The sequence below is a fragment of the Nematostella vectensis genome, chromosome 2 (assembly GCF_932526225.1).
Source record: "Nematostella vectensis chromosome 2, jaNemVect1.1, whole genome shotgun sequence".
Classification (NCBI taxonomy): domain Eukaryota; kingdom Metazoa; phylum Cnidaria; class Anthozoa; order Actiniaria; family Edwardsiidae; genus Nematostella; species Nematostella vectensis.
Window position 1 is genome coordinate 11,161,549 of NC_064035.1, and position 27,536 is coordinate 11,189,084.

Sequence of the window (27,536 nt, forward strand, 5' to 3'; positions counted from 1 at the left end):
TCCAGCATTTTTAATGGTGGTTCGATTTATAGAAACTGTACCAAAGTCTTGGAATCCCTCAATCTTCTAGTTAAAGGTTATGTTGGATCCACGGAACCACCCCTCGATACGCAAGTGTAATGGTTCAATACTTAGCACGTCTCCAAAATTATTTCCTACAAATAACGAATTCCAAAACACATGCAAACACGCATGTTGATGTAAAATGCTGACACTTTTACTAATATCCACTTGTATAAAAAAAAACAGGGCGCTCCGGGAAAACAAGGCATGCGCGGTGACAGCGGACCAGCAGGCGCCCAGGTATGTCAGCGGATGTTTGTGAGAGAGGCCCAAAGTGGCACAACTAGGTTACACAGCTAGGTTACACAGCTAGGTTACACAGCTAGGTTACACAGCTAGGTGACACAGCTACTATACACAGCTAGGTTACACAGCTAGGTGACACAGCTAGGTGACACAGCTAGGTGACACAGCTAGGTGACGCGGCTAGGTGACACAGCTAGGTGACACAGCTAGGTGACACAGCTAGGTGACACAGCTAGGTGACACAGCTAGGTGACACAGCAAGGTGACACAGCTAGGTGACACAGCTAGGTGACACAGCTAGGTGACACAGCAAGGTGACACAGCAAGATGACACAGCAAGGTGACACAGCAAGGTGACACAGCAAGGTGACACAGCTAGGTGACACAGCTAGGTGACACAGCAAGGTGACACAGCTAGGTGACACAGCTAGGTGACACAGCAAGGTGACACAGCTAGGTGACACAGCTAGGTGACACAGCTAGGTGACACAGCTAGGTGACACAGCTAGGTGACACAGCTAGGTGACACAGCAAGGTGACACAGCAAGGTGACACAGCAAGGTGACACAGCTAGGTGACACAGCTAGGTGACACAGCTAGGTTACACAGCTAGGTTACACAGCTAGGTGACACAGCTAGGTGACACAGCTAGGTGACACAGCTAGGTGACACAGCTAGGTGACACTGCTAGGTGACACTGCTAGGTGACACTGCTAGGTGACACTGCTAGGTGACACTGCTAGGTGACACTGCTAGGTGACACAGCTAGGTGACACAGCTAGGTGACACAGCTAGGTGACACAGCTAGGTGACACAGCTAGGTGACACAGCTAGGTGACACTGCTAGGTGACACTGCTAGGCTACACAGCAAGGTTACACAGCTAGGTTACACAGCAAGGTTACACAGCTAGGTGACACAGCTAGGTGACACAGCAAGGTTACACAGCTAGATTACATAGCTAGGTTACACAGCTAGGTTACACAGCTAGGTGACACAGCTAGGTGACACAGCAAGGTGACACAGCTAGGTGACACAGCTAGGTGACACAGCTAGGTGACACAGCTAGGTGACACAGCAAGGTGACACAGCAAGGTGACACAGCAAGGTGACACAGCTAGGTGACACAGCTAGGTGACACAGCAAGGTGACACAGCAAGGTGACACAGCTAGGTGACACAGCTAGGTGACACAGCTAGGTGACACAGCTAGGTGACACAGCTAGGTGACACAGCTAGGTTACACAGCTAGGTGACACAGCTAGGTGACACAGCTAGGTGACACTGCTAGGTTACACAGCTAGGTGACACAGCTAGGTGACACAGCTAGGTGACACAGCTAGGTGACACTGCTAGGTTACACAGCTAGGTTACACTGCTAGGCTACACTGCTAGGCTACACAGCAAGGTTACACAGCTAGATTACACAGCTAGGTTACACAGCTAGGTTACACAGCTAGGTTACACAGCTAGGTTACACAGCAAGGTGACACAGCAAGGTTACACAGCAAGGTTACACAGCTAGATTACATAGCTAGGTTACACAGCTAGGTTACACAGCTAGGTTACACAGCTAGGTGACACAGCTAGGTTACACAGCTAGGTTACACAGCTAGGTTACACTGCTAGGTGACACTGCTAGGTGACACAGCTAGGTTACATTGCTAGATTACACAGCTAGGTGACACAGCTAGGTTACACAGCTAGGTGACACAGCTAGGTTACACTGCTAGGTGACACAGCTAGGTTACACAGCTAGGTTACACATGTAGGTGACTACACTATTTTTTAAATTATTGTTACATATTCTGTCACTATAAGGGTTAATGCGGTGTTATGTTTAACATTTTATTGTTATTGGCTCACGTTGTTTGTTGTTGTTGTTGTTTATCTTGTCAGGGTGAACGTGGTATTATTGGTGAGTTAGGGAAGCCTGGAGAGGCCGGCGGACCGGTAAGTCATGTGACATTTCTAATCTATCCTGGTGTTTTATGATTGGATAATTTTGGCGTTTTATGATTGGATAATGTCTTATGAATGCTTCCCACAACCTTAGGGACAAGCGGGATCCGCCGGGGAACCAGGCCCAGCAGGGGAGATGGGTGCTAAGGTATGTCAGCAACAAGAACAACACCAACAACTGAAGCAGCAGCTATTAATGTCATAAACAGCAACAGCGCTGCCACCAACAATAACAAAACTAACATCAAGACAACAACGAAAGCAACGGCAAGCGGCCTTGACAATTTAAACCAATAGCAACAACAACAACAGCAATAACAACACTAACAACAAGAACGACAACGAAAGCAACGGCAATCGGCATTGGCAATTCAATCAATTGCAACAACACCAACAGCAATAACAACACTAACCACAAGAACAACAACGAAAGCAACGGCAATCGGCATTGACAATTCAATCAATTGCAACAACAGCAACAGCAATAACAACACAAACAACAAGAACAACAACGAAAGCAACGGCAAGCGGCATTGACAATTCAATCAATAGCAACAACAACAACAACAGAATCGATTACACTAAAATCAATAACAACAATAAGAAGGAACAGCAAATCAAACGTCTCCTATAAGGACTACATCCTCAGCGGTTGTTGCATTCTATGATGTTTAGTAATTCTAATAATGACGGAATGAGTAATTTGGCGCTATTTGTAAACATCCAGGGGGCCACCGGACCCTCAGGGCCTGCAGGATCTGACGGACCTTCTGGTAAACAGGTATGTTCACGCTGCTTGACAGATTTAGCTGCAGGTCTACGAGAACTTTTACTGATGCATGTGTTCAACAGGGCCCGAAAGGCGAGAACGGACCTGATGGCCTTAACGGGAAACCTGTAAGAACGACCTTTTATTGTACCTTCTAACACACAAACACTCTATAAGACCTACGACCATGCATGGTGGTTCGGCCAAGGGTACACTTTTCATTGTAAGAAACCAATCTTTCAAATCCACCTCTTCATAATATCAGGTAATGACCTAAGGGATTGGGAGGGTGGGGGAGCTTTTTGGAAAGTAATAATCCTAGTCATCTATGTGTTCATTTGATACCTAAAAGTCTATCTTGGTGCGATGCAATCATTAACATTGTCTAAGTATGTGTTACCTCTTGGACAGGGGCAAGTCGGCAAAATCGGGACACGAGGCTCAGACGGCGAAATTGTACGTACCGTTGACAACTATTTCTTAATATTATGAATACCAAATATCTAAAGGTGCATTGTACGTATTTCAGGGATTACAAGGCGCTACTGGCGAGCGTGGGAACCCTGGCAACGAGGGACAAAGGGTAGGACAGCCGAACATTGTTTACATTGTTTACGTGAGGTGTGAGGTTAACTTTTAATCGAAAATTTCTTTTTTGCAGGGACCTCCTGGACCCGTGGGCGAAGGAGGACCAAACGGTGCCTCTGGACCAGCGGTAAATGACAAACATTGCTAGAATAAGTGAACTTGGAAAGAACACTAGCTATACACACATCGGCACCAGTCGGGCCAATGACTGAACGCTAGCACAGTCTATTGCCAGTGCAGCTCAGCAAACATGGAAAGTTGTTTCGACTGCATGACATAGCCAGTTTGCATCAGATAAACGCTATCAGCAATATACTGCAGGGTGACTTCTACTAACACGAAGAGCTTTAAGCCGCAGTTTCGATCCATGTATGATCTTTTAAAGTTCCCTGAAAATGCTAGGATGTCCGCCAGAAAAAGACGCTCATAAAACCCTGAATGATTCGTATTTTTCTTAGGGAAACCCTGGATATCAAGGAGCGAGTGGGAAGACCGGTGCCCCAGGAGAAAGTGTGAGTATTGCGCCGTTGAAAGAATGTCAATCAACCATTCCTCAGTTATCATTTACATTTGAAATTACAACGGTCTATTTTAGAAAACGTCAAATAAATTATCCACAATTGTAGTATGATACTTAATCAAGGATATTTGTTGGAAAATATCTTAGTTACTGGCTTGAATTAACCGATGGAAATGAACGCTTTGTGTGGTGTGACTCGGTATTGTGCGGAAGCGAAAAATGGCGGCGTGATTGGCCTTCTTTAAAGATGATAGTATGACTTATAACTTGAATATCTCATTTTCTCCTTTTGATGGAAAATTCCAGGGAGATCAAGGAAAAGCAGGCGGTGTTGGGGGCCCGGGAGAACCTGGCATTGCGGTAAGATTGTATCGAATTAAAAAAAAGGATATTTCGTCATAGGTTAAACTCATCGTCTTATAAATTGGGGTAAGGTATCGGAGCGCTTAGGTCACCCTACCAAGCGCCCCCGAGGAACCATGGCCGCCAGACCACAGCACCCCGCCCGTCTGGGAATACCTGTCACACATATCTCAGTGGAATATACTTACCTAACGGAATGGGATAGGTGGGTCGGGACAAGCGAATCCAAACAACTCCTGCTCTCTCTACAAACGCTGGAAGGACTGTTTGCCCAAGAGGAGAGGGGTGGCCGTAGGTCTCAATCAAGGACCTGGGCCCAGGCCCGCGATAACACAGCCTTGGTTTAACTTCGTCTAAATTTCATTCAGACACAATACTAAAATTTGTTTTTTTAGGGTACGAATGGCGCAGACGGAGCAATGGGACAGCCTGGCGAAAAGGGTACCCCGGTACGTAACTCAATATCATGGTGAAATCTGAGGAGGGGACGCATAGGTATCAAATGCGGAAAGTCTTGGACTTAGCCACTCTTCAAAAAGAAAATACTTCTAGGGAGGGGAGACGAAGTTGCACGCGCTACCTACGAAAAACCCTAGCAGTCGTGCTTGAAAAAATACCCTGCAAAAAATATGTTCTCTCATGATGTGCTGGTATTTGCTATGTCCAGCTCCACGTGCGTCTGCTCGCTGAACCATTGTTTGTGGATCTTTCTAGGGATTTGGCGGTGAAGTTGGAGTTGCGGGAGAGCCTGGAAGTAATGGAGACCCGGTAAGTCAAACAAAGCTGAGCTCAAAGCTAAGCGTCGCACACTCGGAAAGTAGAAATGTGAAACGTGACCCGGTTAATTACACTTCAGTCAAAACTCTTAAGCTAAGTTCACATGATGAACCGCACACTCGAGTAGTAGAAACGTAAAACGTGACCCGGTTGGAAACATTCAGTCAAACAACTTAAGCTAAGTTCGCACGGCAATGAACACACTCGGGAGTAGTATAGAACGTAACCTGGTTGAGTCACGCGCAGTTGCATACTCTTAGGCGATCATACGAGGGCCTTGACGGGATATTCGCACACACAGAAATGTATTAAAATGGTTGTTGATTTTAGGTCCTGATAGCCCTGTATTGTTTTTCAGGGTGAGCGAGGTGACCAGGGAGTTATGGGTCGTCCAGGCTTCCAGGGCTTAGTTGTACGTATCATAACCCAGCCTTTTATTGCCCTTACATTTGTGATAAATGTTTTTAAAGGCTTAGCGGCCTGTATGTAATGACATTCTAGCCAAGCCTACCATTCCAACTAAAAGACCTTGATAAATGTGATAAATTTGTTTTAGGGTAAAGTTGGACCTCTGGGGCCGCTTGGACTTGTCGGACCACGTGGAATTAAGGTATGGTTTCTCAGAAGTTCTGTCTTATTTTGAAGTGTCCTGTTATTCGTGTAAAATGTTTTTGCCTAATCCCTTGATTGGTATCTATAGGGCGTGGCTGGTGAGAGAGGTCTGCCTGGCGGCTTGGGCGAGACCGGACAGCAGGTAATTGTTAAGGACATTATTGTCGGGAACAGATCCGGGCTCGTATTTAAGTTAAAATCATAGAGTATCTTCATCTTTGCATTTTCATTGCCAATTGTCTCGCTAGCGTAAGGTTACACTACACCTCTGCCTTTTTATGGTTGTTTCGCGATCGTATTGTTACCGACAAGACCATGACTATAGAGAGTGACCGCGCACCATGACAACATAACAGGGACGTTTACACCGTGACCAAAGCCTGACCATCACATGACCGCACCGTGACCATTGCGTGACCATAGCGTGACCATAGACCTGCCGCACCGTGACCATAGCGTGACCATTACCTGGCCGCACCGTGACCATAGCGTGACCATAGACCTGCCGTACCGTGACCATAGCGTGACCATAGACCTGCCGTACCGTGACTATAGTGTGACCATAGACCTGCCGCACCGTGACCGTAGTGTGACCAAAGACTGACCGCACCATGACCATAGCGTGACCATCACCTGGCCGCACCGTGACCATAGCGTGACCATAGACCTGCCGCACCGTGACTATAGTGTGACCATAGACTGACCGCACCGTGACCATAGCGTGACCATAGTGTGACCATCACCTGGCCGCACCGTGACCATAGCGTGACCATAGACCTGCCGCACCGTGACTATAGTGTGACCATAGACTGACAGCACCGTGACCATAGCGTGACCATCACCTGACCGCACCGTGACCATAGCGTGACCACCACCTGGCCGCACCGTGACCATAGCGTGACCACCACCTGGCCGCACCGTGACCATAACGTTATCGCACCGTGACCATTGCGTGACCATAGACTGACCGTACGTTTCTGCTCGTTAGGGTATGCTTGGCCCTGCTGGCGCTAAAGGAGGTCTCGGAGAGCCTGGTACCGACGTGAGTATTGCTTATATCTATCTCGCCATTGTGTGGACCGCCGCATCTTTATAACATGTTATCCTAATATTTTTTTGCATATATAGGGTGATCAAGGTACCCAGGGTGCACCGGGCGCGCAAGGACCACCTGGGCCGACTGTAAGTTATTTACTTTCGAGAATTTGTTTTTAACTTTGTATTGTCCTTTCAGTGACATCGAATTCATCGACGGTATTTGCTTTAAGCATCGAAAAATCAGAAGCTGTGGCTTTGTTGATAATGTGGCGTACTTGCATGACGTTGTTGTAGCCTGCTTGCATGATGTTCAGACTTCATGATCCTATTGCGTGACGCTATTGTGACGTCATTCTAGGGACCTGGCGGCACGGCGGGAGTTCCGGGACCACCGGGGCGTGCTGGACCAAGGGTGCGTATTGAAAGCCAGATATCTGGAGCCTGCAGAAACATTCATACGCAGGAGGGGGGTGGGGTGGGGGGGAGAACTGCACCCTGTAGCATTTGGGAAATCACTTTCATTCATCCAAACCCTAGGTTATCTAATCTAGGACCTAGTTAGCGCCTTAGCAATCACTTTCATTCATCCAAACCCTAGGTTTTCTAATCTAGGTCCTAGTTAGCGCCTTAGCAATCACTTTCATTCATCCAAACCCTAGGTTATCTAATCTAGGTCCTAGTTAGCGCCTTAGCAATCACTCTCATTCATCCAAACCCTAGGTTATCTAAACTAGGTCCTAGTTAGCGCCTTAGCAATCACTTTCATTCATCCAAACCCTAGGTTATCTAATATAGGTCCTAGGTAGCGCCTTAGCAATCACTCTCATTCATCCAAACCCTAGGTTATCTAATCTAGGTCCTAGTTAGCGCCTTAGCAATCACTTTCATTCATCCAAACCCTAGGTTATTTAATCTAGGTCCTAGTTAGCGCCTTAGCAATCACTTTCATTCATCCAAACCCTAGGTTATCTAATCTAGGTACTAGTTAGCGCCTTAGCAATCACTTTCATTCATCCAAACACTAGGTTATCTAATCTAGGTCCTGGTTAGCGCCTTAGCAATCACTTTCATTCATCCAAACCCTAGGTTATTTAATCTAGGTCCTAGTTAGCGCCTCAGCAATCACTCTCATTCATCCAAACCCTAGGTTATCTAAACTAGGTCCTAGTTAGCGCCTTAGCAATCACTTTCATTCATCCAAACCCTAGGTTATCTAATCTAGGTCCTAGTTAGCGCCTTAGCAATCACTTTTATTCATCCAAACCCTAGACTATCTAATCTAGGTCCTAGTTAGCGCCTTAGCAATCACTTTCATTCATCCAAACCCTAGATTTTCCAATCTAGGTCCTAGTTAGCGCCTCAGAAATCACTTTTATTCATACAAACCCTTGGTTTTCTAATCTAGGTCCTATCTAGCGCCTTAGCAATCACTTTCATTCATCCAAACCCTAGGTTATCCAATCAAGGTCCTAGTTAGTGCCTTAGCAATCACTTTCATTCATACAAACCCTAGGTTATCTAATCTAGGTCCTAGTTAGCGCCTTAGCAATCACTTTTATTCATCCAAACCCTAGACTATCTAATCTAGGTCCTAGTTAGCGCCTTAGCAATCACTTTCATTCATCCAAACCCTAGATTTTCCAATCTAGGTCCTAGTTAGCGCCTCAGAAATCACTTTTATTCATACAAACCCTTGGTTTTCTAATCTAGGTCCTATCTAGCGCCTTAGCAATCACTTTCATTCATCCAAACCCTAGGTTATCCAATCAAGGTCCTAGTTAGCGCCTTAGCAATCACTTTCATTCATACAAACCCTAGGTTATCCAATCTAGGACCTAGTTAGCGCCTAAGCTATCACTTTCATTCATACAAACCCTAGGTTATCTAAACTAGGTCCTGGTTAGCGCCTCAGCTATCACTTTCATTCATCCAAACCCTAGTTTATCCAATCTAGGTCCTAGTTAGCGCCTCAGCAATCACTTTCATTCATACAAACCCTTGGTTTTTAAATCTAGGTCCTATCTAGCGCCTTAGCAACTACTTTCATTCATCCAAACCCTAGGTTATCCAATCAAGGTCCTAGTTAGTGCCTTAGCAATCACTTTCATTCATACAAACCCTAGGTTATCCAATCTAGGACCTAGTTAGCGCCTAAGCTATCACTTTCATTCATACAAACCCTAGGTTATCTAATCTAGTTCCTAGGTAGCGCCTTAGCAAACACTTAACAATTAATAAACATTTATTGTAAAATTTGGAATGCCTGTTTAGGGCCCACCTGGCGATGCTGGAATGCAAGGATCTGACGGAGCAAACGGCCAGCCGGTAAGTAAAGAATAAGTAAAGGATATATCTAACTTCAAAACTTTTAACACAAAATAGTATAAATATTTATATTCCCTCTTGAATGTTATTATAATCTGAGACACAAATAGTGATCACTTTGTATATTCTTTGAAGAATTAGATAATAGCTCGCTCGGGATAGGGTTTGGTGGCCCAGAGACAAAGAATAACAATGAAGTTTAGGACGTTTAACAATATAGTTCACTCGCTTTCGACATCGGGTTCAAGTCTAAATCTGATACACCTAGCATCGTATTACTAGCGACCTAACTGTCTGTTTCGCTACATCACGCACACAGCGCTACATTAGCAACAGATTTCTCCGGTCACAGGGTTAGGGCTTGTAAAATGTGAAAAGGATAGTTTAAATTGTTGTTTTTGCGGTTTCTTAGGGTCTTCCTGGACGGGATGGTGTCCCTGGTACCGTGGGTGAGAGCGGACCTCCGGTAAGCTACCAAAAGAACCACATGCCTCTAACGAACAACCCGCTAATACGGACACCGATCGAAAAAAAAAACCTTTTGATTTTAGCTAATAAAAGTACTGTCTGCAATTCGAAATGCTGAGGCTTTTATGGCTCTTGTGAAGTTCATTAATTTAGTAACAAACCCGAGGCCATAACAATGAATAATTGTGCAATGTTACTGTTCGTTATCACTATTGTCACTGTTTTTCTATAATTTCTGTCTTCCATCGCCAGGGACCTGCAGGGCCTATAGGGGCTGTTGGAGACTCTGGCCCAAGAGGAGAGCGGGTGAGTGTGTTTGTCCTTCTTATATAACGATTACATGATTGCGCGCCGATGCGCTATAAGTACCGTATTTATTTGTATTTCTAGGGCGAGCTAGGCATCCGAGGAAACAAGGGACCTGTCGGCGTTGAGGGACCGAGGGTAGGTCACGTGGTTAATCTTTGAAAAGTAAAAATGGAGTGCAGACCAAAAACACACATAAAAGTGTTTATGGAGTATAGTTTGATCTGTTACGCAGTTACGCCATTGCTTATTTGATGTTAATAACAAGTTGGGATTGAAATCTTTGGGGAAGTTTCTTTTTGTTTAACGTCTAAACGAAAAACAATTGAGTAAAATAATGGAGGATGATTTTTTCTCAAAGAGGTTAAGTAAGAAAAGAACTCTGTTTTGTTTGTAAGTATTATATAAAAGGGATCAAGCCGAGGCAGTTCGAAACTTGAGAAAACCTTTTTTAGTTTTCTATTCGTATTGTATTACACGCACAGTACTCATCTGTAGCTGTTTTTGACTTCAAGGGAGATTCAGGAGATGGTGGAAGCGATGGAAAGGCTGGAAAAGAAGGCAAAGCCGTAAGTTATCTTCGCTACTGACCGTAAATTACGGGGCGAGGCTGTCAAATCCACTGTCCTTTGTATCCTAGGGTGATCGTGGAGCTATCGGCAAAACCGGAAATGCGGGACTGCCCGGAAGCACGGTGAGTTAACGTATAGAAAAGGGCGTGGGTGTCAAGGGTGCTGTTACTGGGTGGTACTATAATGTAGAGGGTGACCCCAAAGTTGTGATTGTTGCCATGGTTGTTGTTGCAGGGGGCTCCTGCTGAATAGCGACTAGAGTGTTGACATTGGTGCTGTTGCAAGGTGTTGTGGTGCTTAGTGACTAGGGTGATGAAGAAGGGTGAACCCAAAGTTGTGGTTGTTGCAATGGTTGTTGTTGCAGGGTGATCGTGTTGAATACTGACTAGGGTGAAGAAAAAGGGTGACCCCAAAGTTGTGATTGCTAACATGGTTGTTGCTGCAGGGAGGGTGCTCCTGTTGTATAGTGACTAGGGTGTAGAGGGTGACCCCAAAAATGCTATCATTGACATGGGTGTTGTTGTTACAGGGTGCTCTGGTGTTTCTTGACTAGGGTGGGAAGAAGGGTGACCCCAAGGTTGTGATCAGGGGATTGTTGACATAGGTTTTGTTGTTATAGGGTGCTCCTGGTGCAGCTGGGTCAGATGGCTCTGTCGGAAAGCAAGGAAGGAAGGTAAACTCCAAATTCACGGAACTATCCATCTCTATGTACACGGAAGCTGCTTGTGACGACACTTAATCAAATGCTTTATAATAACAATAGCGTCGAGTACATAAGAAAAATGATCTATCGATACAACGATATCTTTTATTCCACGATATAAATCTCTTCTCTCGAGCGTTGATATTACCTCGATCCTTCGATAATATCTAATGTCTATCTAAATAATGACAAGCTTTAGTGACCACATGTGTTGTAGAGTTCAGATCATGCCCTTTTCTTATTATGTGTATATATATATATATATATATATGCATCTTTCGCCAAGGCAAATTTGCTATCATGCACTAAATCCTTTTTAAGAAAACGGCTCTAAACTTCCAAATAACTTCTTATCCGTGTACAGCGTGTACTGATATTGTCTCCCCCTTGCGCATCTTCCCAGGGTATTACCGGTGACCGTGGTGCCCAAGGAAAGACTGGTAAACAGGGACCAACAGGAACACCTGGCACTGTTGGTTTACGAGGCGTGACTGGCCCAGACGGTTCCAACGTAAGTATCATATCGACGACATGTTTATGAAGCATGAAGCATATTTATACTTTATTATAACCGACGTTTTGCCTATTTATCTTTTTAAGGGACAACCCGGCCGGCAAGGAGAGCCGGGTAAACAAGGACTCCCTGGTGAATCCGTAAGTTCTTAAAGTTATTATTATTGTTGTTGTTGTTGCCGCCAATTTAAAAAATCGCCCCAACGTTTTAGAGCATCACTGGTTTTGCCCACGCTCACCCCAGGCTCTTTTAGACCACAGCGACAGCCATTGATAATGATGTTTTGTTGTTGTTGTTGTTGTTATTTTTTAATATTTATAAGGCATTCCCAGTCCTCAGAAGGCCAAAAGTAGAAACACGTAAGGGAGGGTTCCTTAGATAAATCATTGGATTTATCACAATTGGATTAAGTAAACTGATTATTTTTGTTTCGTTTCACACTTTGTCATTTTTTTAAATTACCTTAGCACCAGCATGCCTTTTTAATACAAAGTTAGGTTAATTCCAATAACTCATGTTTGAAGATTGCACTTTTTGTAAAGTTCTCAATAATTCAACCACAGGGTGCCCAAGGCGACAGTGGAGATGAAGGTGATGGTGGTGCGAAGGGTGATAAGGTAGGTTGGGATACCTGTTCCACTGGTGTGGAAATATGGTGAACCGATACTTCTGAAATAGTATTACTGAGAAAACAGGGTCTTTGAATGCGACAAAAATGCATGTTCACCCAAAGCCCAATATATCTATCAATATACCTCCAGCCTGAACCAATCCTCGAAAGCTCGCTATCTTGCATTTTGATGCATTTTGATATTCCACAGGGAGAGCGTGGAACTGGCGGGTCCACTGGTCCACAGGGATCCCAAGGGCCAAAGGTCGGTATTATTGCATATAGTCGAACGAACTCTTTCTTCTCGATATAAACATTATTGTATTAGATATCAAATTATAAGACACTTTCCATACTAGTAAGCCGGTTTTCCGCTAGTGATAAAAAACAGGGATGGAGAAAGAAGCCGACAATTGACACCTTATGCGCATGCGGGAAGAAGCAACGAGCGTAGATCCGGCCTTTCCGTTCCGTTTATTCCTTTTCCATCCCGATCCATTCCTTCCTTCTCCGCTCTTCTTCATACTGTTTTCCATGTGTGCGGTTAGCATCTAAGCCATACCTCCATCTAGGAAAAATAAACCTTTATATTTTTTGACTGTTTTGTTTCATTCCAGGGAGTGTTCGGTGGCGTTGGCCTTGATGGAGCTGAGGGAGAGCAAGGAGCGAGGGTAAACCGTCCGTTTGATCTTCTGATGAAAATCATTTAGAACAACAATTATTACATTACAGAACCTCCTCTCTGTTTCTAGGGAAAATCTGGTGACTTTGGCCCTATTGGTCCTCCTGGCCCTCTAGGACCCCCCGTAAGTAATCCTTACACATACGAATCAGCCAAACCGATCTTCCCTTTTATTATTATTTCATTGTAGGACTCGGTTGGTTACGTGTACAACAGTGCGTTTGTCGTCAGACACGTATAAGCGCATGTCGCTACTTTAATATCTGACTGATATCGTTAATATTCCAGGGTCCAATCGGAGGTCTGGGGCCATCCGGGCAGAAGGTATGTGTTTCTCACATCTTTTCTCAAGTCCTTTCCAGTTTAATATCTCGATAATGCATGGTCTCTTACATGATATCCGTTACTGCCCACAGGGAGACCGTGGAATGCAGGGACCTGATGGACTACGCGTAAGTGACTTACTCTAAATCTTGCTTTGAAAGTTACTTTATCTGTAATAATTTTAAGACAGACAATTCAAAAGTATACCAATCTATGCTTTATTTCTACTACAGGGAACCCCAGGACCTCCCGGCCCACCTGGACCAGCGGTAAGAGCTTCAGCTTACGGGGGCCTCTGCGCTAAATGCTCTCCTGTTATTGTGTGATCTGGTTTCTTTATGTATTCCTTAGCATGAAACGTAATCACCCTCATACTCGTAGATCAGATCAATGGGAGTTCACAGAACCTCTATTGTTATTAACGAGGCGGCCGATAAAGCATAAAGGCATTTAAATACGTTGTGTTGAGCTTATTTTTACATTTGTTTTTTTCTTCCGTTTCCAGGGAACTGTTGGAGCGGTAAGTGACTATTTATTAACTATTTTTTATTTAATGATTTTTTTAGTGATTTTTGTTGCTTGGTTGTTATAATAAACAGGTTATTGTTGTGATTTGTTTTGCTGTAGTTAGTTTTGTGTTGTTGTTATTACCGTCATTATTGTTGTTGTTTTTGTTGCTCTCGCGTTTTTCGTTCTGGTAAGGATTGTTGATTGCTGCAACGAAATAATTCTTACTTATCTTGTTCTCTGTTTGTATTTGTAGCGATGGACATCAGAAGCGCTTCAGTCTTACGAGTTAGGAACACAAAAGACTCGTGAAAACCGCCTCTATCGCAGCTCCGTATGTATTTTTATAAAAAAATGGAATGATTCTATATTTGTACCAAAGTTCTTATGACAAATCACAAAATTCTACAAACCCGATTCTACAATTTGACTCAGGGAATATTTATCTCTGTTTGCATTATTTTTTGTTGAGAGAAAAAACATCATCGTAAATCAGAGATTATTTCAATTTTAAGGCCCATTGCACGTAGTGAGCCAAAAGATTTCCAGAGACACGCCATTTTATTCTTTGTAGCTATAAGAGGTGACGCCACTTTGTGCTTTTCTCTGTTTTTCAGAAATCTGAAGGCTCCAATTCAGAAGCGGAAGAGGTAAGAAAAACTGTAGAGTTTTAACGACTCTCCATGTGAAGCTTCCTGTTTCGATCGCCACTTTTCTTCAAAAAGGATAAACTCAGCAATTTCCTCGAGAGAAGACTAACTTTTATATTCCTTAAATGGGTTATTCTCATGCAGCACTCGCCATGACGTTGATGCAACTACAAACACTGTGGCCCGCTGTGCTGTCGTTTTAGCAAGGAAAGTGCAGATAAATGGAAGAACATACCATATTTACACCCTTTTCCGACTTTTTCCTCTTTCAGCCCGTCGACATATTCAGCGAGTATATCAGGCTGAATTTCGAGCTTCAGAACTACAAGTATCCCATCGGCAGCAAGATGTATCCAGCACGCACTTGCAGAGATCTACACATGTGTCATCCCAAGCTGAAGAGCGGTGAGAAACCAGTTGTTCTAATGATCGGAATGGGTCGAAATTTTACTAGAGCTTTTTTGAGTCCCTCTAATCGCTCGTGAATCGCTTGTCTTCTCTGATAAGGACATTTTAAAGCTTAAAACTACGTCTTTGTACCTTATTAACCGCTGATGATGCTGACCTGTGGTACTCTCTTCAGTGACCCCCTCTCCGATACCCTTCTCTCTTTCTCAATCGCCGCGTGCAAAAATTACCGCGACGGAACATAAAGGGAAAAATAAAGACGAAAATTCTTCTCCATTGATGTTGCATAGCTTTTTTAGTATTTTGTTTATTTTTTTTGTCGTTTTAGGTAACTATTGGATTGACCCGAATGAGGGCATTCCCGATGACAGCATCCAAGTCTACTGCGACTTTGAGAACAACTCTACTTGTATCTTCCCCAATAATCAGACCAGGGTAAGTGTTGGTCGTTAAAGCGAGAACAACTCTACTTGTATCTTCCCCAATAATTATATTTTACTTAGTTTAAAATACCCCGCAAAAGCTAAAGCTCAGAAAAGCAATTTTATTATATCACCAATGTAAGTAAGACGAATTTGATAGATTAAGTGTCCCATAAACATCCGCCGAAGATTACAGGAAGGCGTCAGAAAAGAGTGACCCGTACAGACTCTTCACAGTGCTACTAGCGTCGCTATAAAGGCATCCTGCTTTATACGGACACCATTATTTTGTGCTCCCTGGCGATGCCCTTATTAACGGAGTTCCACGTGCAATTCGAACACTTAAGTGCCGTCTACACAAATAAATTTTCATTGGCAATGGACATTGACTGTTTAGATATGCCAGCAATTTTTCATTGTTAATGTTTGATTGGCATTGTTGCATTGGTGGTGAAGATGCGTCAAAAACGCCAAATATCAATTGCCAATTATGTTAACATGCTTGTTTTGACAAAGAAAATTTGACGGAAATCGGAACATCACTCGTCTAGATGGACGAGCAATTTTTTTTTTTAAATAAAGTCAGAACTTACTTCAAATCCCCACACAGACATGAAAACAACAACAAGAAATAAAAAATTGCTGGCGTATCTACAATTCTATTCAATGAAAATTTGCCACTGTAAATTAGACAATGAAATAAATACTTATGTAGACCTAACGCTCTGTTTTTAAACTAATGTTTCTGACTCTTTATTATTCGTTTCGAACGTCAAACGTTCTTTACTGTGGTTAAGGGGTCTCTTTCCAAGTCCCGTTTGTCATGCCCTTTATTAAGCGGTCACATCTGGCGGCCTTTTTTTTTAATCATCTAAATTTTGCATCTCTTGCATTGCCCACTATTTTCCTAACCAAGCAAGCATAAATCAAAGGAGTGAAATATCATACAGATGATCTCGAAAAGGTTTTCCACCACATTTGCAATGTTAGAAATGGCACGTGATTAATTTTATACCCACTTTCCACAAAGAACTTGCTGCACATATGAATTTAGTGCTTCCTTGCAGTCTATTGCATGATATTCTACACTGGCGGAAATGTCTTTTTATATGAAAAACGCTTTCAGCTATTTTTACTTTAAGTTGTTGATAACCGTCATTTGACGTAGCGAATGGACACTTTTAGAAACAGTCGATAACCGTCTTTTGATGTAGGGAATGGAGAGTCCTCGAAGGAAGTGGTTCTCTGGTCCTGATGGCTACAAATGGTTTGGTAAAGAACTTCGAGGATTTGGCACGGTAAGAAGGGGGAGAGAGTGACCAAAAGAGGGGACCTGTGTGAAAATAATGGCAGCACCGAAAAGTGCTTATGGACACAATCCGATGCCAGACCCAGTCATTGTTTACCTTTGATGGATTATTAACTTTAATGTTCTTTTTATGAATGATCCACATTCTTTTGTTGATGGCTGTTGCTGGTGATGCAATTGCTTTTGTTAACGTCAACATGGATGATGCTGGTGATGTATAATTCCTTTTGTTGACGTCATCATGGATGTTTCTGGTAATGTAATGCTTTTGTTGACGTCATCATGGATGATGCTGGTGATGTTTAATTCCTTTTGGTGACGTCATCATGGATGTTGCTGGTAATGTAATTGCTTTTGTTGACGTCATCATGGATGAAGCTGGTGATGTAATTGCTTTTTTTGATGTCATCATTGATGTTGCTGGTGATGCAATTGCTTTTGTTGGTGTCATCATGGATGATGCTGGTGATGTGTAATTGCTTTTGTTGATGTCATCATGGGTGGTGCTGGTGATGTAATTGCTTTTGTTGATGTCATCATTGATGTTGCTAATAATGCAATTGCTTTTGTTGATGTCATCATGGATGATGCTGGTGATGTAATTGCTTTTGTTGACGTCATCATGGATGTTGCTGGTAATGTAATTGCTTTTGTTGATGCCATCATGGATGTTGCTGGTGATGTAATTGCTTTTGTTGATGTCATCATTGATGTTGCTAATAATGCAGTAGCTTTTGTTGATGTCATCATGGATGATGCTGGTGATGTAATTGCTTTTGTTGATGTCATCATGGATGATGCTGGTGATGTAATTGCTTTTGTTGACGTCATCATGGATGTTGCTGGTAATGTAATTGCTTTTGTTTATGTCATAATCATGGTTTATAAAGTTGTTAAGTTTACGTCGTTATCTATCATTTGCTATGTGTTGTTTACCGCATTGTCTTTGTTGATGTCGGTATGTATGTTGTTGGCAGATGAAGTATTTGGCTGAGCCGAGCCAGCTCGCCTTCCTTCGCCTGCTGAGTGACCGCGCACGCCAGAATGTAACATATCACTGCCGTAACTCGGCCGCGTGGTCGAGCGGAAAGGGAGACTTGAATCACTCCATCAAAATCAAGGGCGACAACGGCGTCGAGCTCCATGCTAGCAGCTCTAACAAGTTCAAGCCCCAGATAATACGTGACGACTGCCATGTAAGGACTTTTCTAATTCACATGCACACCCTTACCCTGCCCTTTGCAAAAGCGGACACAGGGGGGGGGGGGGGGTGCGCAGGGCGCTCGCGCTTCCCTCTTTGTCGGCCAAAAAGTGGGTCATTTCTTATTAAGGAAATCTTCAAATACGATATTTTCCATGATACCTATGACTGTGCACCCCTCCCCCTCCTGTTCAGCCAATCCTGGGTACGCGCCTGCTTTATATTCTACCCTTAGTCTACCCTTAGTCCCGAAACGCTTGGCGAAGCTAGCGTGCTCCTTTTCCCTTGACCATTGTGTTCCTAGGGATAGCACGAGGGTAGGTTCAACCACCTCCAAGTGGAGGAGAGAAAAAAGAATCCTTTCCTTCCACTAGCAAATACAAGAGATTGAAAAAGCTTGCTAGCTATACAGTCATGCCCCAAGTTTGATATTTGGTGCCGATCAATTCCTGATTGGCTAGCTACAAAAGTATTCACAATTACCCCGTTTCTAAGCCCACAGTTGGTGCCCCAGCCAATGACTGGGGCACTTAGTCGACCGGAGGATCGTATGACCGCAACACCCGACGTTACCTGGAAATAGAGCCTAAGATACAAGGGGTTCCATGGTTATCCCCCTTCCATAATGAAGTGGCTTAGGTTTGATTATTTCCCGGGAGTAATGTGGATTGACTGTAAAGATGTCTCATCGTTTCGCCGAGGCTTTAGGTATCCCTCTTTTCGTGCCGCCCTCTTCATGTTATACCCACACCCTCGTAATTCAGCTGCGATGAGTACGATTGGCTTGTACACAGATTTGTGATCTTGTTATTTGAATTTTCATATTATCTCTTTTAGATTAAAGACGGCAAGTGGCGCCAAACAATAATAACAGTCGACACAAGCAAGCCACACAGGCTACCCGTCTTGGATGTGGCAGTGTTTGATATCGGAGGACAAGGGGAAGAATTCGGACTAGATATAGGCCCTGTCTGCTTCTCTTAATACCATCATGCAAATAGCCAACAATCTAACTTAATAGCAACAGTTGCATTATATGGAGTCTTGTTTATTTTCAACATTTCTTAAAGTAAAACGTTTATTTGTCAGTTTGTCTTCCAAAATCCGGGATAGAACCCCCATTCCTGACATCATACTCATTAAGCGAGTCATTAAATTCTCCCTTTCTCGGCTTTATTAGAATGTCAGCGTCCCTCAGTATAAATAGAAACGTGTGTACGGCGATAGTTATTCAATTTCTAGTTTTAAGTTTATTGATAATATTCCTGTGAATAAGATTTACAAACATGCTGTTTATTATAATTGAAAGTACAATAAACGATCGGGAAGTTTTAAGGGAAACTTGCTCAACATAAGACAGTCTCGCCTGTTTGTGTCGTTTTGTTTGGAATCCTTGCCTTCATATTCTCAGGTCCCGGAACATGCCTTTGATAGAAAATAAACAAGAACAAATTTGTTCATGCGTACTTTCTGTTATGGGGTATACAAGATAAGTATTGATCTTTCGATTTTCGTCAATTCTCACAAGAAGGACTTCGGAGCAGTGTGCTCTAGAAGGATCTAGAGGACCAAGCAAATGTAAACATGTTTGTAAATAAAAAAAAACATCATCTAGTTTTAAGGTGTGCACGCCTACGTTCTGGTTTTTAACGTGGTAATGATGCATAAAGTTTGAGAAGCCATTTATGAACCACATACACGAAGTTTTTCTAATCACTAGTGCATAACTGTTTTCTTATTGATGATAGCGGAGCTCCCACGAGGCAAATAATGGTAACCCATCTACTCAAGTTTTCGTGGCGCGATATCCGTCCATTCGTCCCAAGAAAACACCGTATGACACTTAGTGTCATGTGTGTGTCAAGGAGGGGGCTGTGCAAAACTGCGGTCACGTGATTTGTGACGTCATCGATGAGGTCACTAATGCAAAAATATGCTTTTTGAAAAAAAATTATAATTAATGAACGAAACATCGTATGACCACCAAACACGGTAAGTGTCATGCAGCAGTCTAGGGGGAAGGGGGGGGGGAGGTGTAGCAATGTGGTAACGAGATAGCGCCATCAAAGGCCTTATAAAGCCCCTGAGAAGCAATATTGCGAATTATGCAAATCAGGAGTAGGAAACGAAGTGACCACAAAACTGCGGTCACGTGATTTGTGACGTCATCGATGAGGTCACTAATGCAAAAATATGTTTTTGGCAAAAAAAATGATAATTCATGAACGAAACATCGTATGACCACCAAACACGGTAAGTGTCATGCAGCAGTCTAGGGGGAAGGGTGGGGGTGTAGCAATGTGGTAACGAGATAGCGCCATCAAAGGCCTTATAAAGCCCCAGAGAAGCAATATTGCGAATTATGCAAATCAGGAGTAGGAACTATTTGTCCAGCTTTCAAAGAAAAAAGAGAAACATTAAAAACAATAGAAAGACAAACGGAAAGATTAAATTTAGTAGATTGACGACACAAGATGCGTTCCATAAATTCAAGATTTGTGCTTAACTGACACCAAAAGATGGCACATTGGATTGATAGCGTCACAGCTCGCACCCGGGTCACTTCCGGAATCACTCGACGCCTTATGACTCCACAACATTTTTATCATGGGGTGACGAATATCGTGGTGTATAAAGAAACATACCACGGAAAACTATGGTAGATTTCTTTCGATAGAAAGACGAGAAATATTTGGGCCCTGCCATTTACAACACCCCAGCTGGGAATCGCACCCAGTCCACGTGGCCGGTACACGGCCACGCATGCTTTCTTACACCACTGGGGTTTCATGTTGTTTTGGGCGAGGAAAAAACCACTAGTGGAATCCTAACCATTTTAGGAACCCACCAGAGTAAAACCTCAATTTTGTTCCAGTTCGATTCTGGGACGGGTAGGCCAAACGAAACAAAATAATAACAGTGACAACATTGCAGTACATTTTTCTTTGCTTGAAAGCCTAAAAAGCGATGAAATGGAAAGTAGGCCAAAATGTAGGCAACATTGAAAACGACAAAATTTACTTTAAAAATGTGTTAGGACCAAAAAAATTCATATTAGCATAAGGTCTCTCTCGTTCAAGGTTTCACGTGTCCGGCCGTCAAAAAATGACATCGGATATATAAGCAGGCTTTTTAGATGTAATGTGCCAAGGAAGGTGCAACGAGATGGTCATTCGATGTGTGACGTCAACTACGTTATTGAAAGCAAAAACTCTGCACGAGATAAAAAAAAACTATAATCTCTTATTATAGAAACATCGTCAGATAAACTAACTTGGTAAATGACTTGGGTGCAACGAGACGGTCACTACAAGGTGATTACAACCTAATAAATGAAACATCAGACAACCGAATTTGGTAGATGGCATGTGGTTCAACGAGAAACGTTGTTTTGTGCCGCGTCGTTAACAGAACAAGTGGTTGTAAAGACTAACATTGAAAGTGTAGGACGAAAATAATGTCGCGCTATGGAGTTCCTCCTTTAAGCGTGCCTAAATTTATATATATTAAACAGAATGATTGCTGCTCGTTGATGAAAAATTATAAGAGATCGCCAGAAAAGTCTTTAATCTAAAAGAGATCGCCCAAAAAGTCTTCAAACTAAAAAGTGATCGTCAAAAAAGTCTTCAATTCCAGAAAGCCAACAAAGCCGAAATTATCTTGGGACGAATCCAATAATCATGGGGCCAAAAATATATGAAAAATAGTATATAGATATCGAAAAAAATTATTTTAAAAGAGGTTACCAATAAAAGCTAAGCATATATCCAAAAGAAAAACGAAAGAAGTCTCCAATCCAAAAGATAATCGCCAAAAGGTCTTGGGCCAGCCATCGCCAAAAAGGTCTTGGAGAAACCAAAAAGATCGTCAAAAAGGTCTTGGAGCAGTAAAAAAGAAGGATGAAAAAGGTCTTGGAGCAACCAAAAAGAACGATAAAAAAGGTCTTGGAGCAAACAAAAAGAAGGATAAAAAAGGTCTTGGAACAACCAAAAAGAAGAATAAAAAAAGGTCTTGGAGCAAACAAAATCATGGCCAAAAAGGTCTTGACAACAAAATATATATCGCCAAAAAGAGCTTGGACCAACCCAAATAAAGAATAGCCGAAAAAGGCTTTGAAGCAATCAAAACGATTACCAAAAAGGTCTTGAAGCAACATAAAAGATGGCCAAAAAGGTCTTGAAGCAACCAAAAAGATCGCCAAATTGAAGCAACCAAAAAGAAGGATAAAAAAGGTCTTGGAGCAACCAAAAAGAAGGATAAAAAAGGTCTTGGAGCAACCAAAAACAACGGTAAAAAAAGGTCTTGGAGCAACCAAAAAGAAGGATAAAAAAGGTCTTGGAACAACCAAAAAAAAATAATAAAAAAGGTCTTGGAACAACCAAAAAGAAGAATAAAAAAGGTCTTGGAACAACCAAAAAGAAGAATAAAAAAGGTCTTGGAACAACCAAAAAGATGGCCAAAAAGGTCTTGACAACAAAATATATCGCCAAAAAGAGCTTGGACCAACCCAAATAAAGAATAGCCGTAAAAGGCCTTGAAGCAATCAAAACGATTACTAAAAAGGTCTTGAAGCAACAAAAAAGATGGCCAAAAAGGTCTTGGAGCAACCAAAAGATCGCCAAAAGGGCTTGAAGCAACCAAAAAGATCGCCAAACAGCTCTCAAGGCAACCAAACGGTGGCTAAAACGGCTTGAGGCAACCAAAAAGATCGCCAAAAAAGTATTGGAGCAGCCAAATCAGATCGACAAAAAAGATCGACAAAGATGTAGGCATTGCGGAATTTCAACCCATGAAATTTCTAATTTTTGTTCTATAATTTTGATAGAAAGCATTATGACAACCACTTAAACAAAAATCACGTGGCTTTCTCGTTTTACCCAGAAACCTATTCTGCTACATGACGTTCTATTTCAGTCAGGCAGCTAAATCATCAATGACGTCATCAAGACGTCACACATTGCAATCTCGTTGGAGCCACCAAAATGACATGACGCCTACCAAAGTTTGGTTGTCTAACGATGTTTCAATCGTTAGATAAGAATATGTCTGTTTTGACGTCAGAAAGTTTTAATTTTTATGACATCATCGATGACTTCATTCATCACGTGACCATCTCGCTGCACCTTCTTGACACTTACATGACGTCTACCAAGTTTGGATGTTATTCGACATCTTTTAGTGACAACGTATGGATTGACACCGGAAATCACGCGTCACTCTAGTCGATGGAACTCCAGACACCAGCTTTTTTCTTATACCAATGTAATAAGTATGAGGCCCCCACCCACGTGCAGCCTGAGAGTTCCACTAAATGGACACACATAGCAAAAAAAGTCGTTGATCGATTAAAGCAAAAAAAAAAAATTTTTTATTACTCAAAATGAATACAACTTACAAATCACAATGTTACATTTAATATCAACCGTTACTATGGCAGTTAGAGTTTACATTGTTTTTATAATCACGCTTGAAGTATTCATTTTAGGGTGACTAAAGAGATCGGTGACCAATTAAAAATATCGCTAAAAGAGTGGTGCGGTAAATTCAAGATCTAAAATAGCTTCGTAGAAAAAAATATAATAAAGTCGCTAAAAGGATGTCCAGGTGAAAACAAATGGATACAACGAAAACTTTGTAATCGGAATATCGCAGACGACTTTTAAAAAGATTGCCGAAATTGCCCCTTTCGAAATGTTGTGATAAATATGTTCGCATAACATATTTTCCACCAGTACATCGGGAAACAGATTTTTTTTACATATCATGTATTTCCCGATTATGGAGATTAAGATCCAGACATGCCACAGCACAAAAATCATAATTGCCGAAACCTTAAGCCTAGAAGCCTGTCACGCCAAGTAAAGTGCTACTTGTGTCTGCAGTGTCGTGCCTTACGTCGGTGATCCATCCGCTGTTGTCGACATCTTGACCAATCAACAACGGACGCCTACTCGCCACAGAATCCATAAACAGGAATGCATGATCGAGGAAACGCCCTTTGTCGAATGGCGCCAACCATTTGTTGGACACTACGATAAACTGACAATTTGTCAGCCACGTGCCTATTTCAATAGTCATTTTTTTCCTTTTTCCAAAAATGAATCGCAATTAATTTTAATTTACTTTTTAGCCAAAATAGATTCATAAAAAATCGCAAATACATCAAACTCGCATAAAAGATCGAAGACCAAGCATCGAAGTTAATAATATCGGATTGGCTATTGTCGCAAGCTATGCTGAACTTACAAAATAACTATAGTACCGGCATTCATGGACTTGAATTGTATTATATGCAGCTATTTATTAAAATTAATACTTGAAAGTTGTAAGGGCCTAGTGTTTGGCAAGGTATTAGGTTCTAATAATGGGATCCATTGACTTTCTTTAAGTTTTACAACCGCATCGGACTAATTCGAAAAAAATATCATGCTAAAAAATAGGGTACTGTGCAACAAGTTCAAGTCCATTGAATGTCTTTCAGAATTCCAACCCCAGAAGACTACCCAAAGCACACGAGCCGAAATGAGGAATTTCGTGCCCAAAACAATCCAATGGGAATTTCTGATTATCTTTAGGTGGCCTTCATTACCTAAATTCTAGTTGAAGCCCAAGAAACCCATGAGCAGACAATTTTATGTGTCCTTCCAACACTGGCAGCTGATCAAATTCTCCTCAGACAATGTTAGGACTATCTTCATTTTGCAGGTATGGGCTGCCTGTGTTGGGTGAGCAAAGGCTGTGCTTAGCCTAACGGGTAGCTTAGCCCACCTCCCCCCAGTCCCCTCTTCCCACTGATGCTAATACATATGTATGGTGTATGTATTGGAGGACCACCTTTGCTCAGACGAATCACCTGCTCCACCCAGGAAAACCTACACTACCCCCCCTGAGTATCCAGGTGAGACATCAAACAACTCAGCTTTATAAGAGGAGGGGGCTCCTAGAAAGACAAATTATCTTAACTAGTATATTTATGGAATGATAGTATTTCCTTTCATTAAACTCTTTCATATTTTCATTCAATGCTTTTTGACTGTTTAATAAGAATAAAAAAATCCTTTTCAATGTGGAAATATGAAAACTATTAATGCATCGAAAGTACAGATCACCAGTAACCAGTATATGGCCCATGCATCACATGATAAAGTTATCAGCAAAAGGGGGAGAGGGGGAAACATACCTCCAGGTGACTGAATCCTCCAACGCAGACCAGCAATGCCTAGACTACCAAAATCTCAAACTAACGAACCATTTGTTCGTGATAAAAAAAGGACTTAACCAAAAATTGTGTGACAGGCTTCACCTAAACAAAAAAAAAACCTCCCCCCTCCCAAGGACACAGATTCAAATGATACTCTGGCCCTCTTGCTAGCCAATAATTTTGATATATTTATTTTAGTTTGTAATTGCTTTATAAAAAGCAATGCTTTCAATGGTCTGGATCTTATTTTGTATCTATTTTCATCTTTTTTTAAGATAAAAATCTAAAGCTTTGTAGAGTCTTGAATACAAGACTTCTGATAAAAAAGTAAACTGTTATATGGTACAGCTTCAACCATATGACAGTTCATTCCCTTTGAGTAGGAATACTGCCACGCCCTTAGCCAATAAGGTTAAAATCAGAGATTAGTTACAGCTCTAACAAGTCTGCATGACTAGCATTCGTTTTAAGTTAGCATTCTTTTATCGCTTTTTTTTATTTTAATTAACATAGTTCATATGGATTAAGTTCTAAACAAATATGATAAATGAATCAAAAACTAAAAAATATGCTGTTTGGTAGAGCTGCTCTCTGAGGAAAAACTCACTGTTAGCTCCACGATTCTTCTAGCATCCAATAATTTCTTTAGATGATCATCTGTGAAGGGAAAATTAACTCACTTTATTGACATTCTATGATACCAATATTATTTGGCACTTTTCTAACCCCCTCTCCCCCAGCGCCCCACCCATCGAAAGGTTGGTCACATATCATAGAAAATGCTCACAATGGTGCAAGCTTATTCTTGTTAGTATTTCTAACAATAAAAAAAAAATTAAACATTAAATCAAATTTCAGCGTGTTTCTTTCGGGAGGCTTTGTGAAAATCAATTTGAATTTAATACGGCAGGACTAGCAATTTCGTTATTTGCTATTTTGAAGTGTTTTACTTTTGACAAGAACAGCAATTTTTTCTCTCTCCTCGGTTTGCCAAATTTATATGTTCTTGGTTTACAGAGGAGGCATCGTTCTGTTTTCTTTCAGTGTTTTCTCTCACCTTAGCCGAAGTCAACGTTTAAATGGTGATGAACCTCTGTACGGTGTACACTTCAAGCGCTTGAGAAATGGTGGGAAAGTTCACCTATAGAGATAAAAATTAAGAAATAAAAACACAGAAGAGATTACCTTATAGCATTTGGAAAATGTACGATTATCATTCGCGTTCTTTTGCCTTAGGAAAGAGTAAATTAGCTAGAGTAAATAAAAGCGGGGAAGGCGGGAAGTGCAGTGAAAAATTTCTTATAGAAAGAGAAGAAACAACTCTAACTCTAAAATACTAGACAATGTTTAGGCATTTGGTAATTTGTATTTTGTCACTAATATGTCACATATCTTTTCTCATGGCGCAATAGATAATAACAGGATAATTTCAGGTATTTTTTCACCAAGAGGTAACCTCATGACTGAGACCTCGTTAGTGAAAATGGGAACTTTCTTGAAATGAGCGAGGGAATTTTCCAATTTAACATTTCATATTTTACCTTTTGAGTATGCCTGGACCTTCGGAACGCAATATAGTTGCCTCTGTGTATATATGATGAGAGACAGAATAATTCCAGCAAGTTTAGCAGAATAAACTTAGGAGCGAAAGTCGGACCACAGAGTCGGGCTCTCTATTTTGCGAGTGTGAATATTTGATCGCCATGTGTACAAGCGACTAGTATACTAACCAATCAGCAGAACACTTTTGTCTGTCATTCAAATTGCAATCAACCAATTACAGTTCACTGCTGAGTCAATCGTACAAATGAAAAACGCAGAAAAACAATAGTTTGCGTTTCCAAGGCAGCACGTGAAAATGACAAATTTCAGTCATCATATCATCATCATCATCATCATCATCATCATAAACTTTATTAACGTGTCAAAATCTACTAGCGGGCCACAAGTGGCGTACTAATTGGGGACACCTAATACAATAAAATTAGCTAATATAATGGACTATATGATAAGAATGTTCTATATACAATATTAAATATGTGATTAAAATATAGATTGAATCTGATAAAAATTACATCAAAATTGTACTAACCGAGAGAATGATAAATATTGGTGAATATAGGAGTGGTAAATATGGGAAATTAAAATTAATTATGAGCTACACCAGAAGCAGCCGCCGGGGCAGCTTCTATCCAACAGATCATTTATATTTAATTTACGAATTTTTGTTTTAAAGGAGCTGAATGTATTGCATTGTCTGAGATCTGTTGGCAGCTTTGCCCATAGATAAGGTCCAAAGTACCGTATAGAGTGTTTGCCGTAGGTAGTGGTATTTATTCTTGGCAAGGTAAAGTCTGAGTTACGCAGGTTATACCGCAGAGAATTCCCTGCTTTGAAA

General features: G+C 41.7%; 1 protein-coding gene and 1 long non-coding RNA gene across 2 annotated transcripts in view; one reads left to right on the forward strand and one right to left on the reverse strand.

Annotated features, from left to right (window-relative positions):
- LOC5521252 (collagen alpha-1(I) chain) overlaps positions 1-19,292 on the forward strand; it is a 37,189-nt gene extending 17,897 nt beyond the window's left edge. The window contains exons 28-69 of the mRNA XM_048723605.1: positions 250-303; positions 2,207-2,260; positions 2,364-2,417; positions 2,997-3,050; positions 3,122-3,166; positions 3,450-3,494; positions 3,568-3,621; positions 3,700-3,753; positions 4,085-4,138; positions 4,453-4,506; positions 4,905-4,958; positions 5,224-5,277; positions 5,645-5,698; positions 5,843-5,896; positions 5,987-6,040; positions 6,887-6,940; positions 7,027-7,080; positions 7,295-7,348; positions 9,208-9,261; positions 9,674-9,727; positions 9,982-10,035; positions 10,120-10,173; positions 10,551-10,604; positions 10,676-10,729; positions 11,227-11,280; positions 11,714-11,821; positions 11,911-11,964; positions 12,388-12,441; positions 12,646-12,699; positions 13,052-13,105; positions 13,187-13,240; positions 13,405-13,440; positions 13,533-13,568; positions 13,674-13,709; positions 13,946-13,960; positions 14,204-14,281; positions 14,565-14,597; positions 14,870-15,002; positions 15,334-15,440; positions 16,642-16,725; positions 17,714-17,932; positions 18,775-19,292. Of these exons, the coding sequence (XP_048579562.1) occupies positions 250-303; positions 2,207-2,260; positions 2,364-2,417; positions 2,997-3,050; positions 3,122-3,166; positions 3,450-3,494; positions 3,568-3,621; positions 3,700-3,753; positions 4,085-4,138; positions 4,453-4,506; positions 4,905-4,958; positions 5,224-5,277; positions 5,645-5,698; positions 5,843-5,896; positions 5,987-6,040; positions 6,887-6,940; positions 7,027-7,080; positions 7,295-7,348; positions 9,208-9,261; positions 9,674-9,727; positions 9,982-10,035; positions 10,120-10,173; positions 10,551-10,604; positions 10,676-10,729; positions 11,227-11,280; positions 11,714-11,821; positions 11,911-11,964; positions 12,388-12,441; positions 12,646-12,699; positions 13,052-13,105; positions 13,187-13,240; positions 13,405-13,440; positions 13,533-13,568; positions 13,674-13,709; positions 13,946-13,960; positions 14,204-14,281; positions 14,565-14,597; positions 14,870-15,002; positions 15,334-15,440; positions 16,642-16,725; positions 17,714-17,932; positions 18,775-18,921 (2,634 nt within the window). The 3' untranslated portion in view covers positions 18,922-19,292. The remainder of the gene's footprint in view (positions 1-249; positions 304-2,206; positions 2,261-2,363; positions 2,418-2,996; positions 3,051-3,121; positions 3,167-3,449; positions 3,495-3,567; positions 3,622-3,699; positions 3,754-4,084; positions 4,139-4,452; positions 4,507-4,904; positions 4,959-5,223; positions 5,278-5,644; positions 5,699-5,842; positions 5,897-5,986; positions 6,041-6,886; positions 6,941-7,026; positions 7,081-7,294; positions 7,349-9,207; positions 9,262-9,673; positions 9,728-9,981; positions 10,036-10,119; positions 10,174-10,550; positions 10,605-10,675; positions 10,730-11,226; positions 11,281-11,713; positions 11,822-11,910; positions 11,965-12,387; positions 12,442-12,645; positions 12,700-13,051; positions 13,106-13,186; positions 13,241-13,404; positions 13,441-13,532; positions 13,569-13,673; positions 13,710-13,945; positions 13,961-14,203; positions 14,282-14,564; positions 14,598-14,869; positions 15,003-15,333; positions 15,441-16,641; positions 16,726-17,713; positions 17,933-18,774) is intronic.
- A 5,619-nt stretch (positions 19,293-24,911) lies between these two features.
- Positions 24,912-26,820, reverse strand: LOC116604243. The gene is made up of 3 exons (XR_004290965.2): positions 26,680-26,820; positions 26,196-26,279; positions 24,912-25,795 (listed from the first exon to the last, which is right to left on the reverse strand). It is a non-coding gene; the product is annotated as an uncharacterized LOC116604243 (long non-coding RNA).
- Positions 26,821-27,536: the final 716 nt, after the last annotated feature.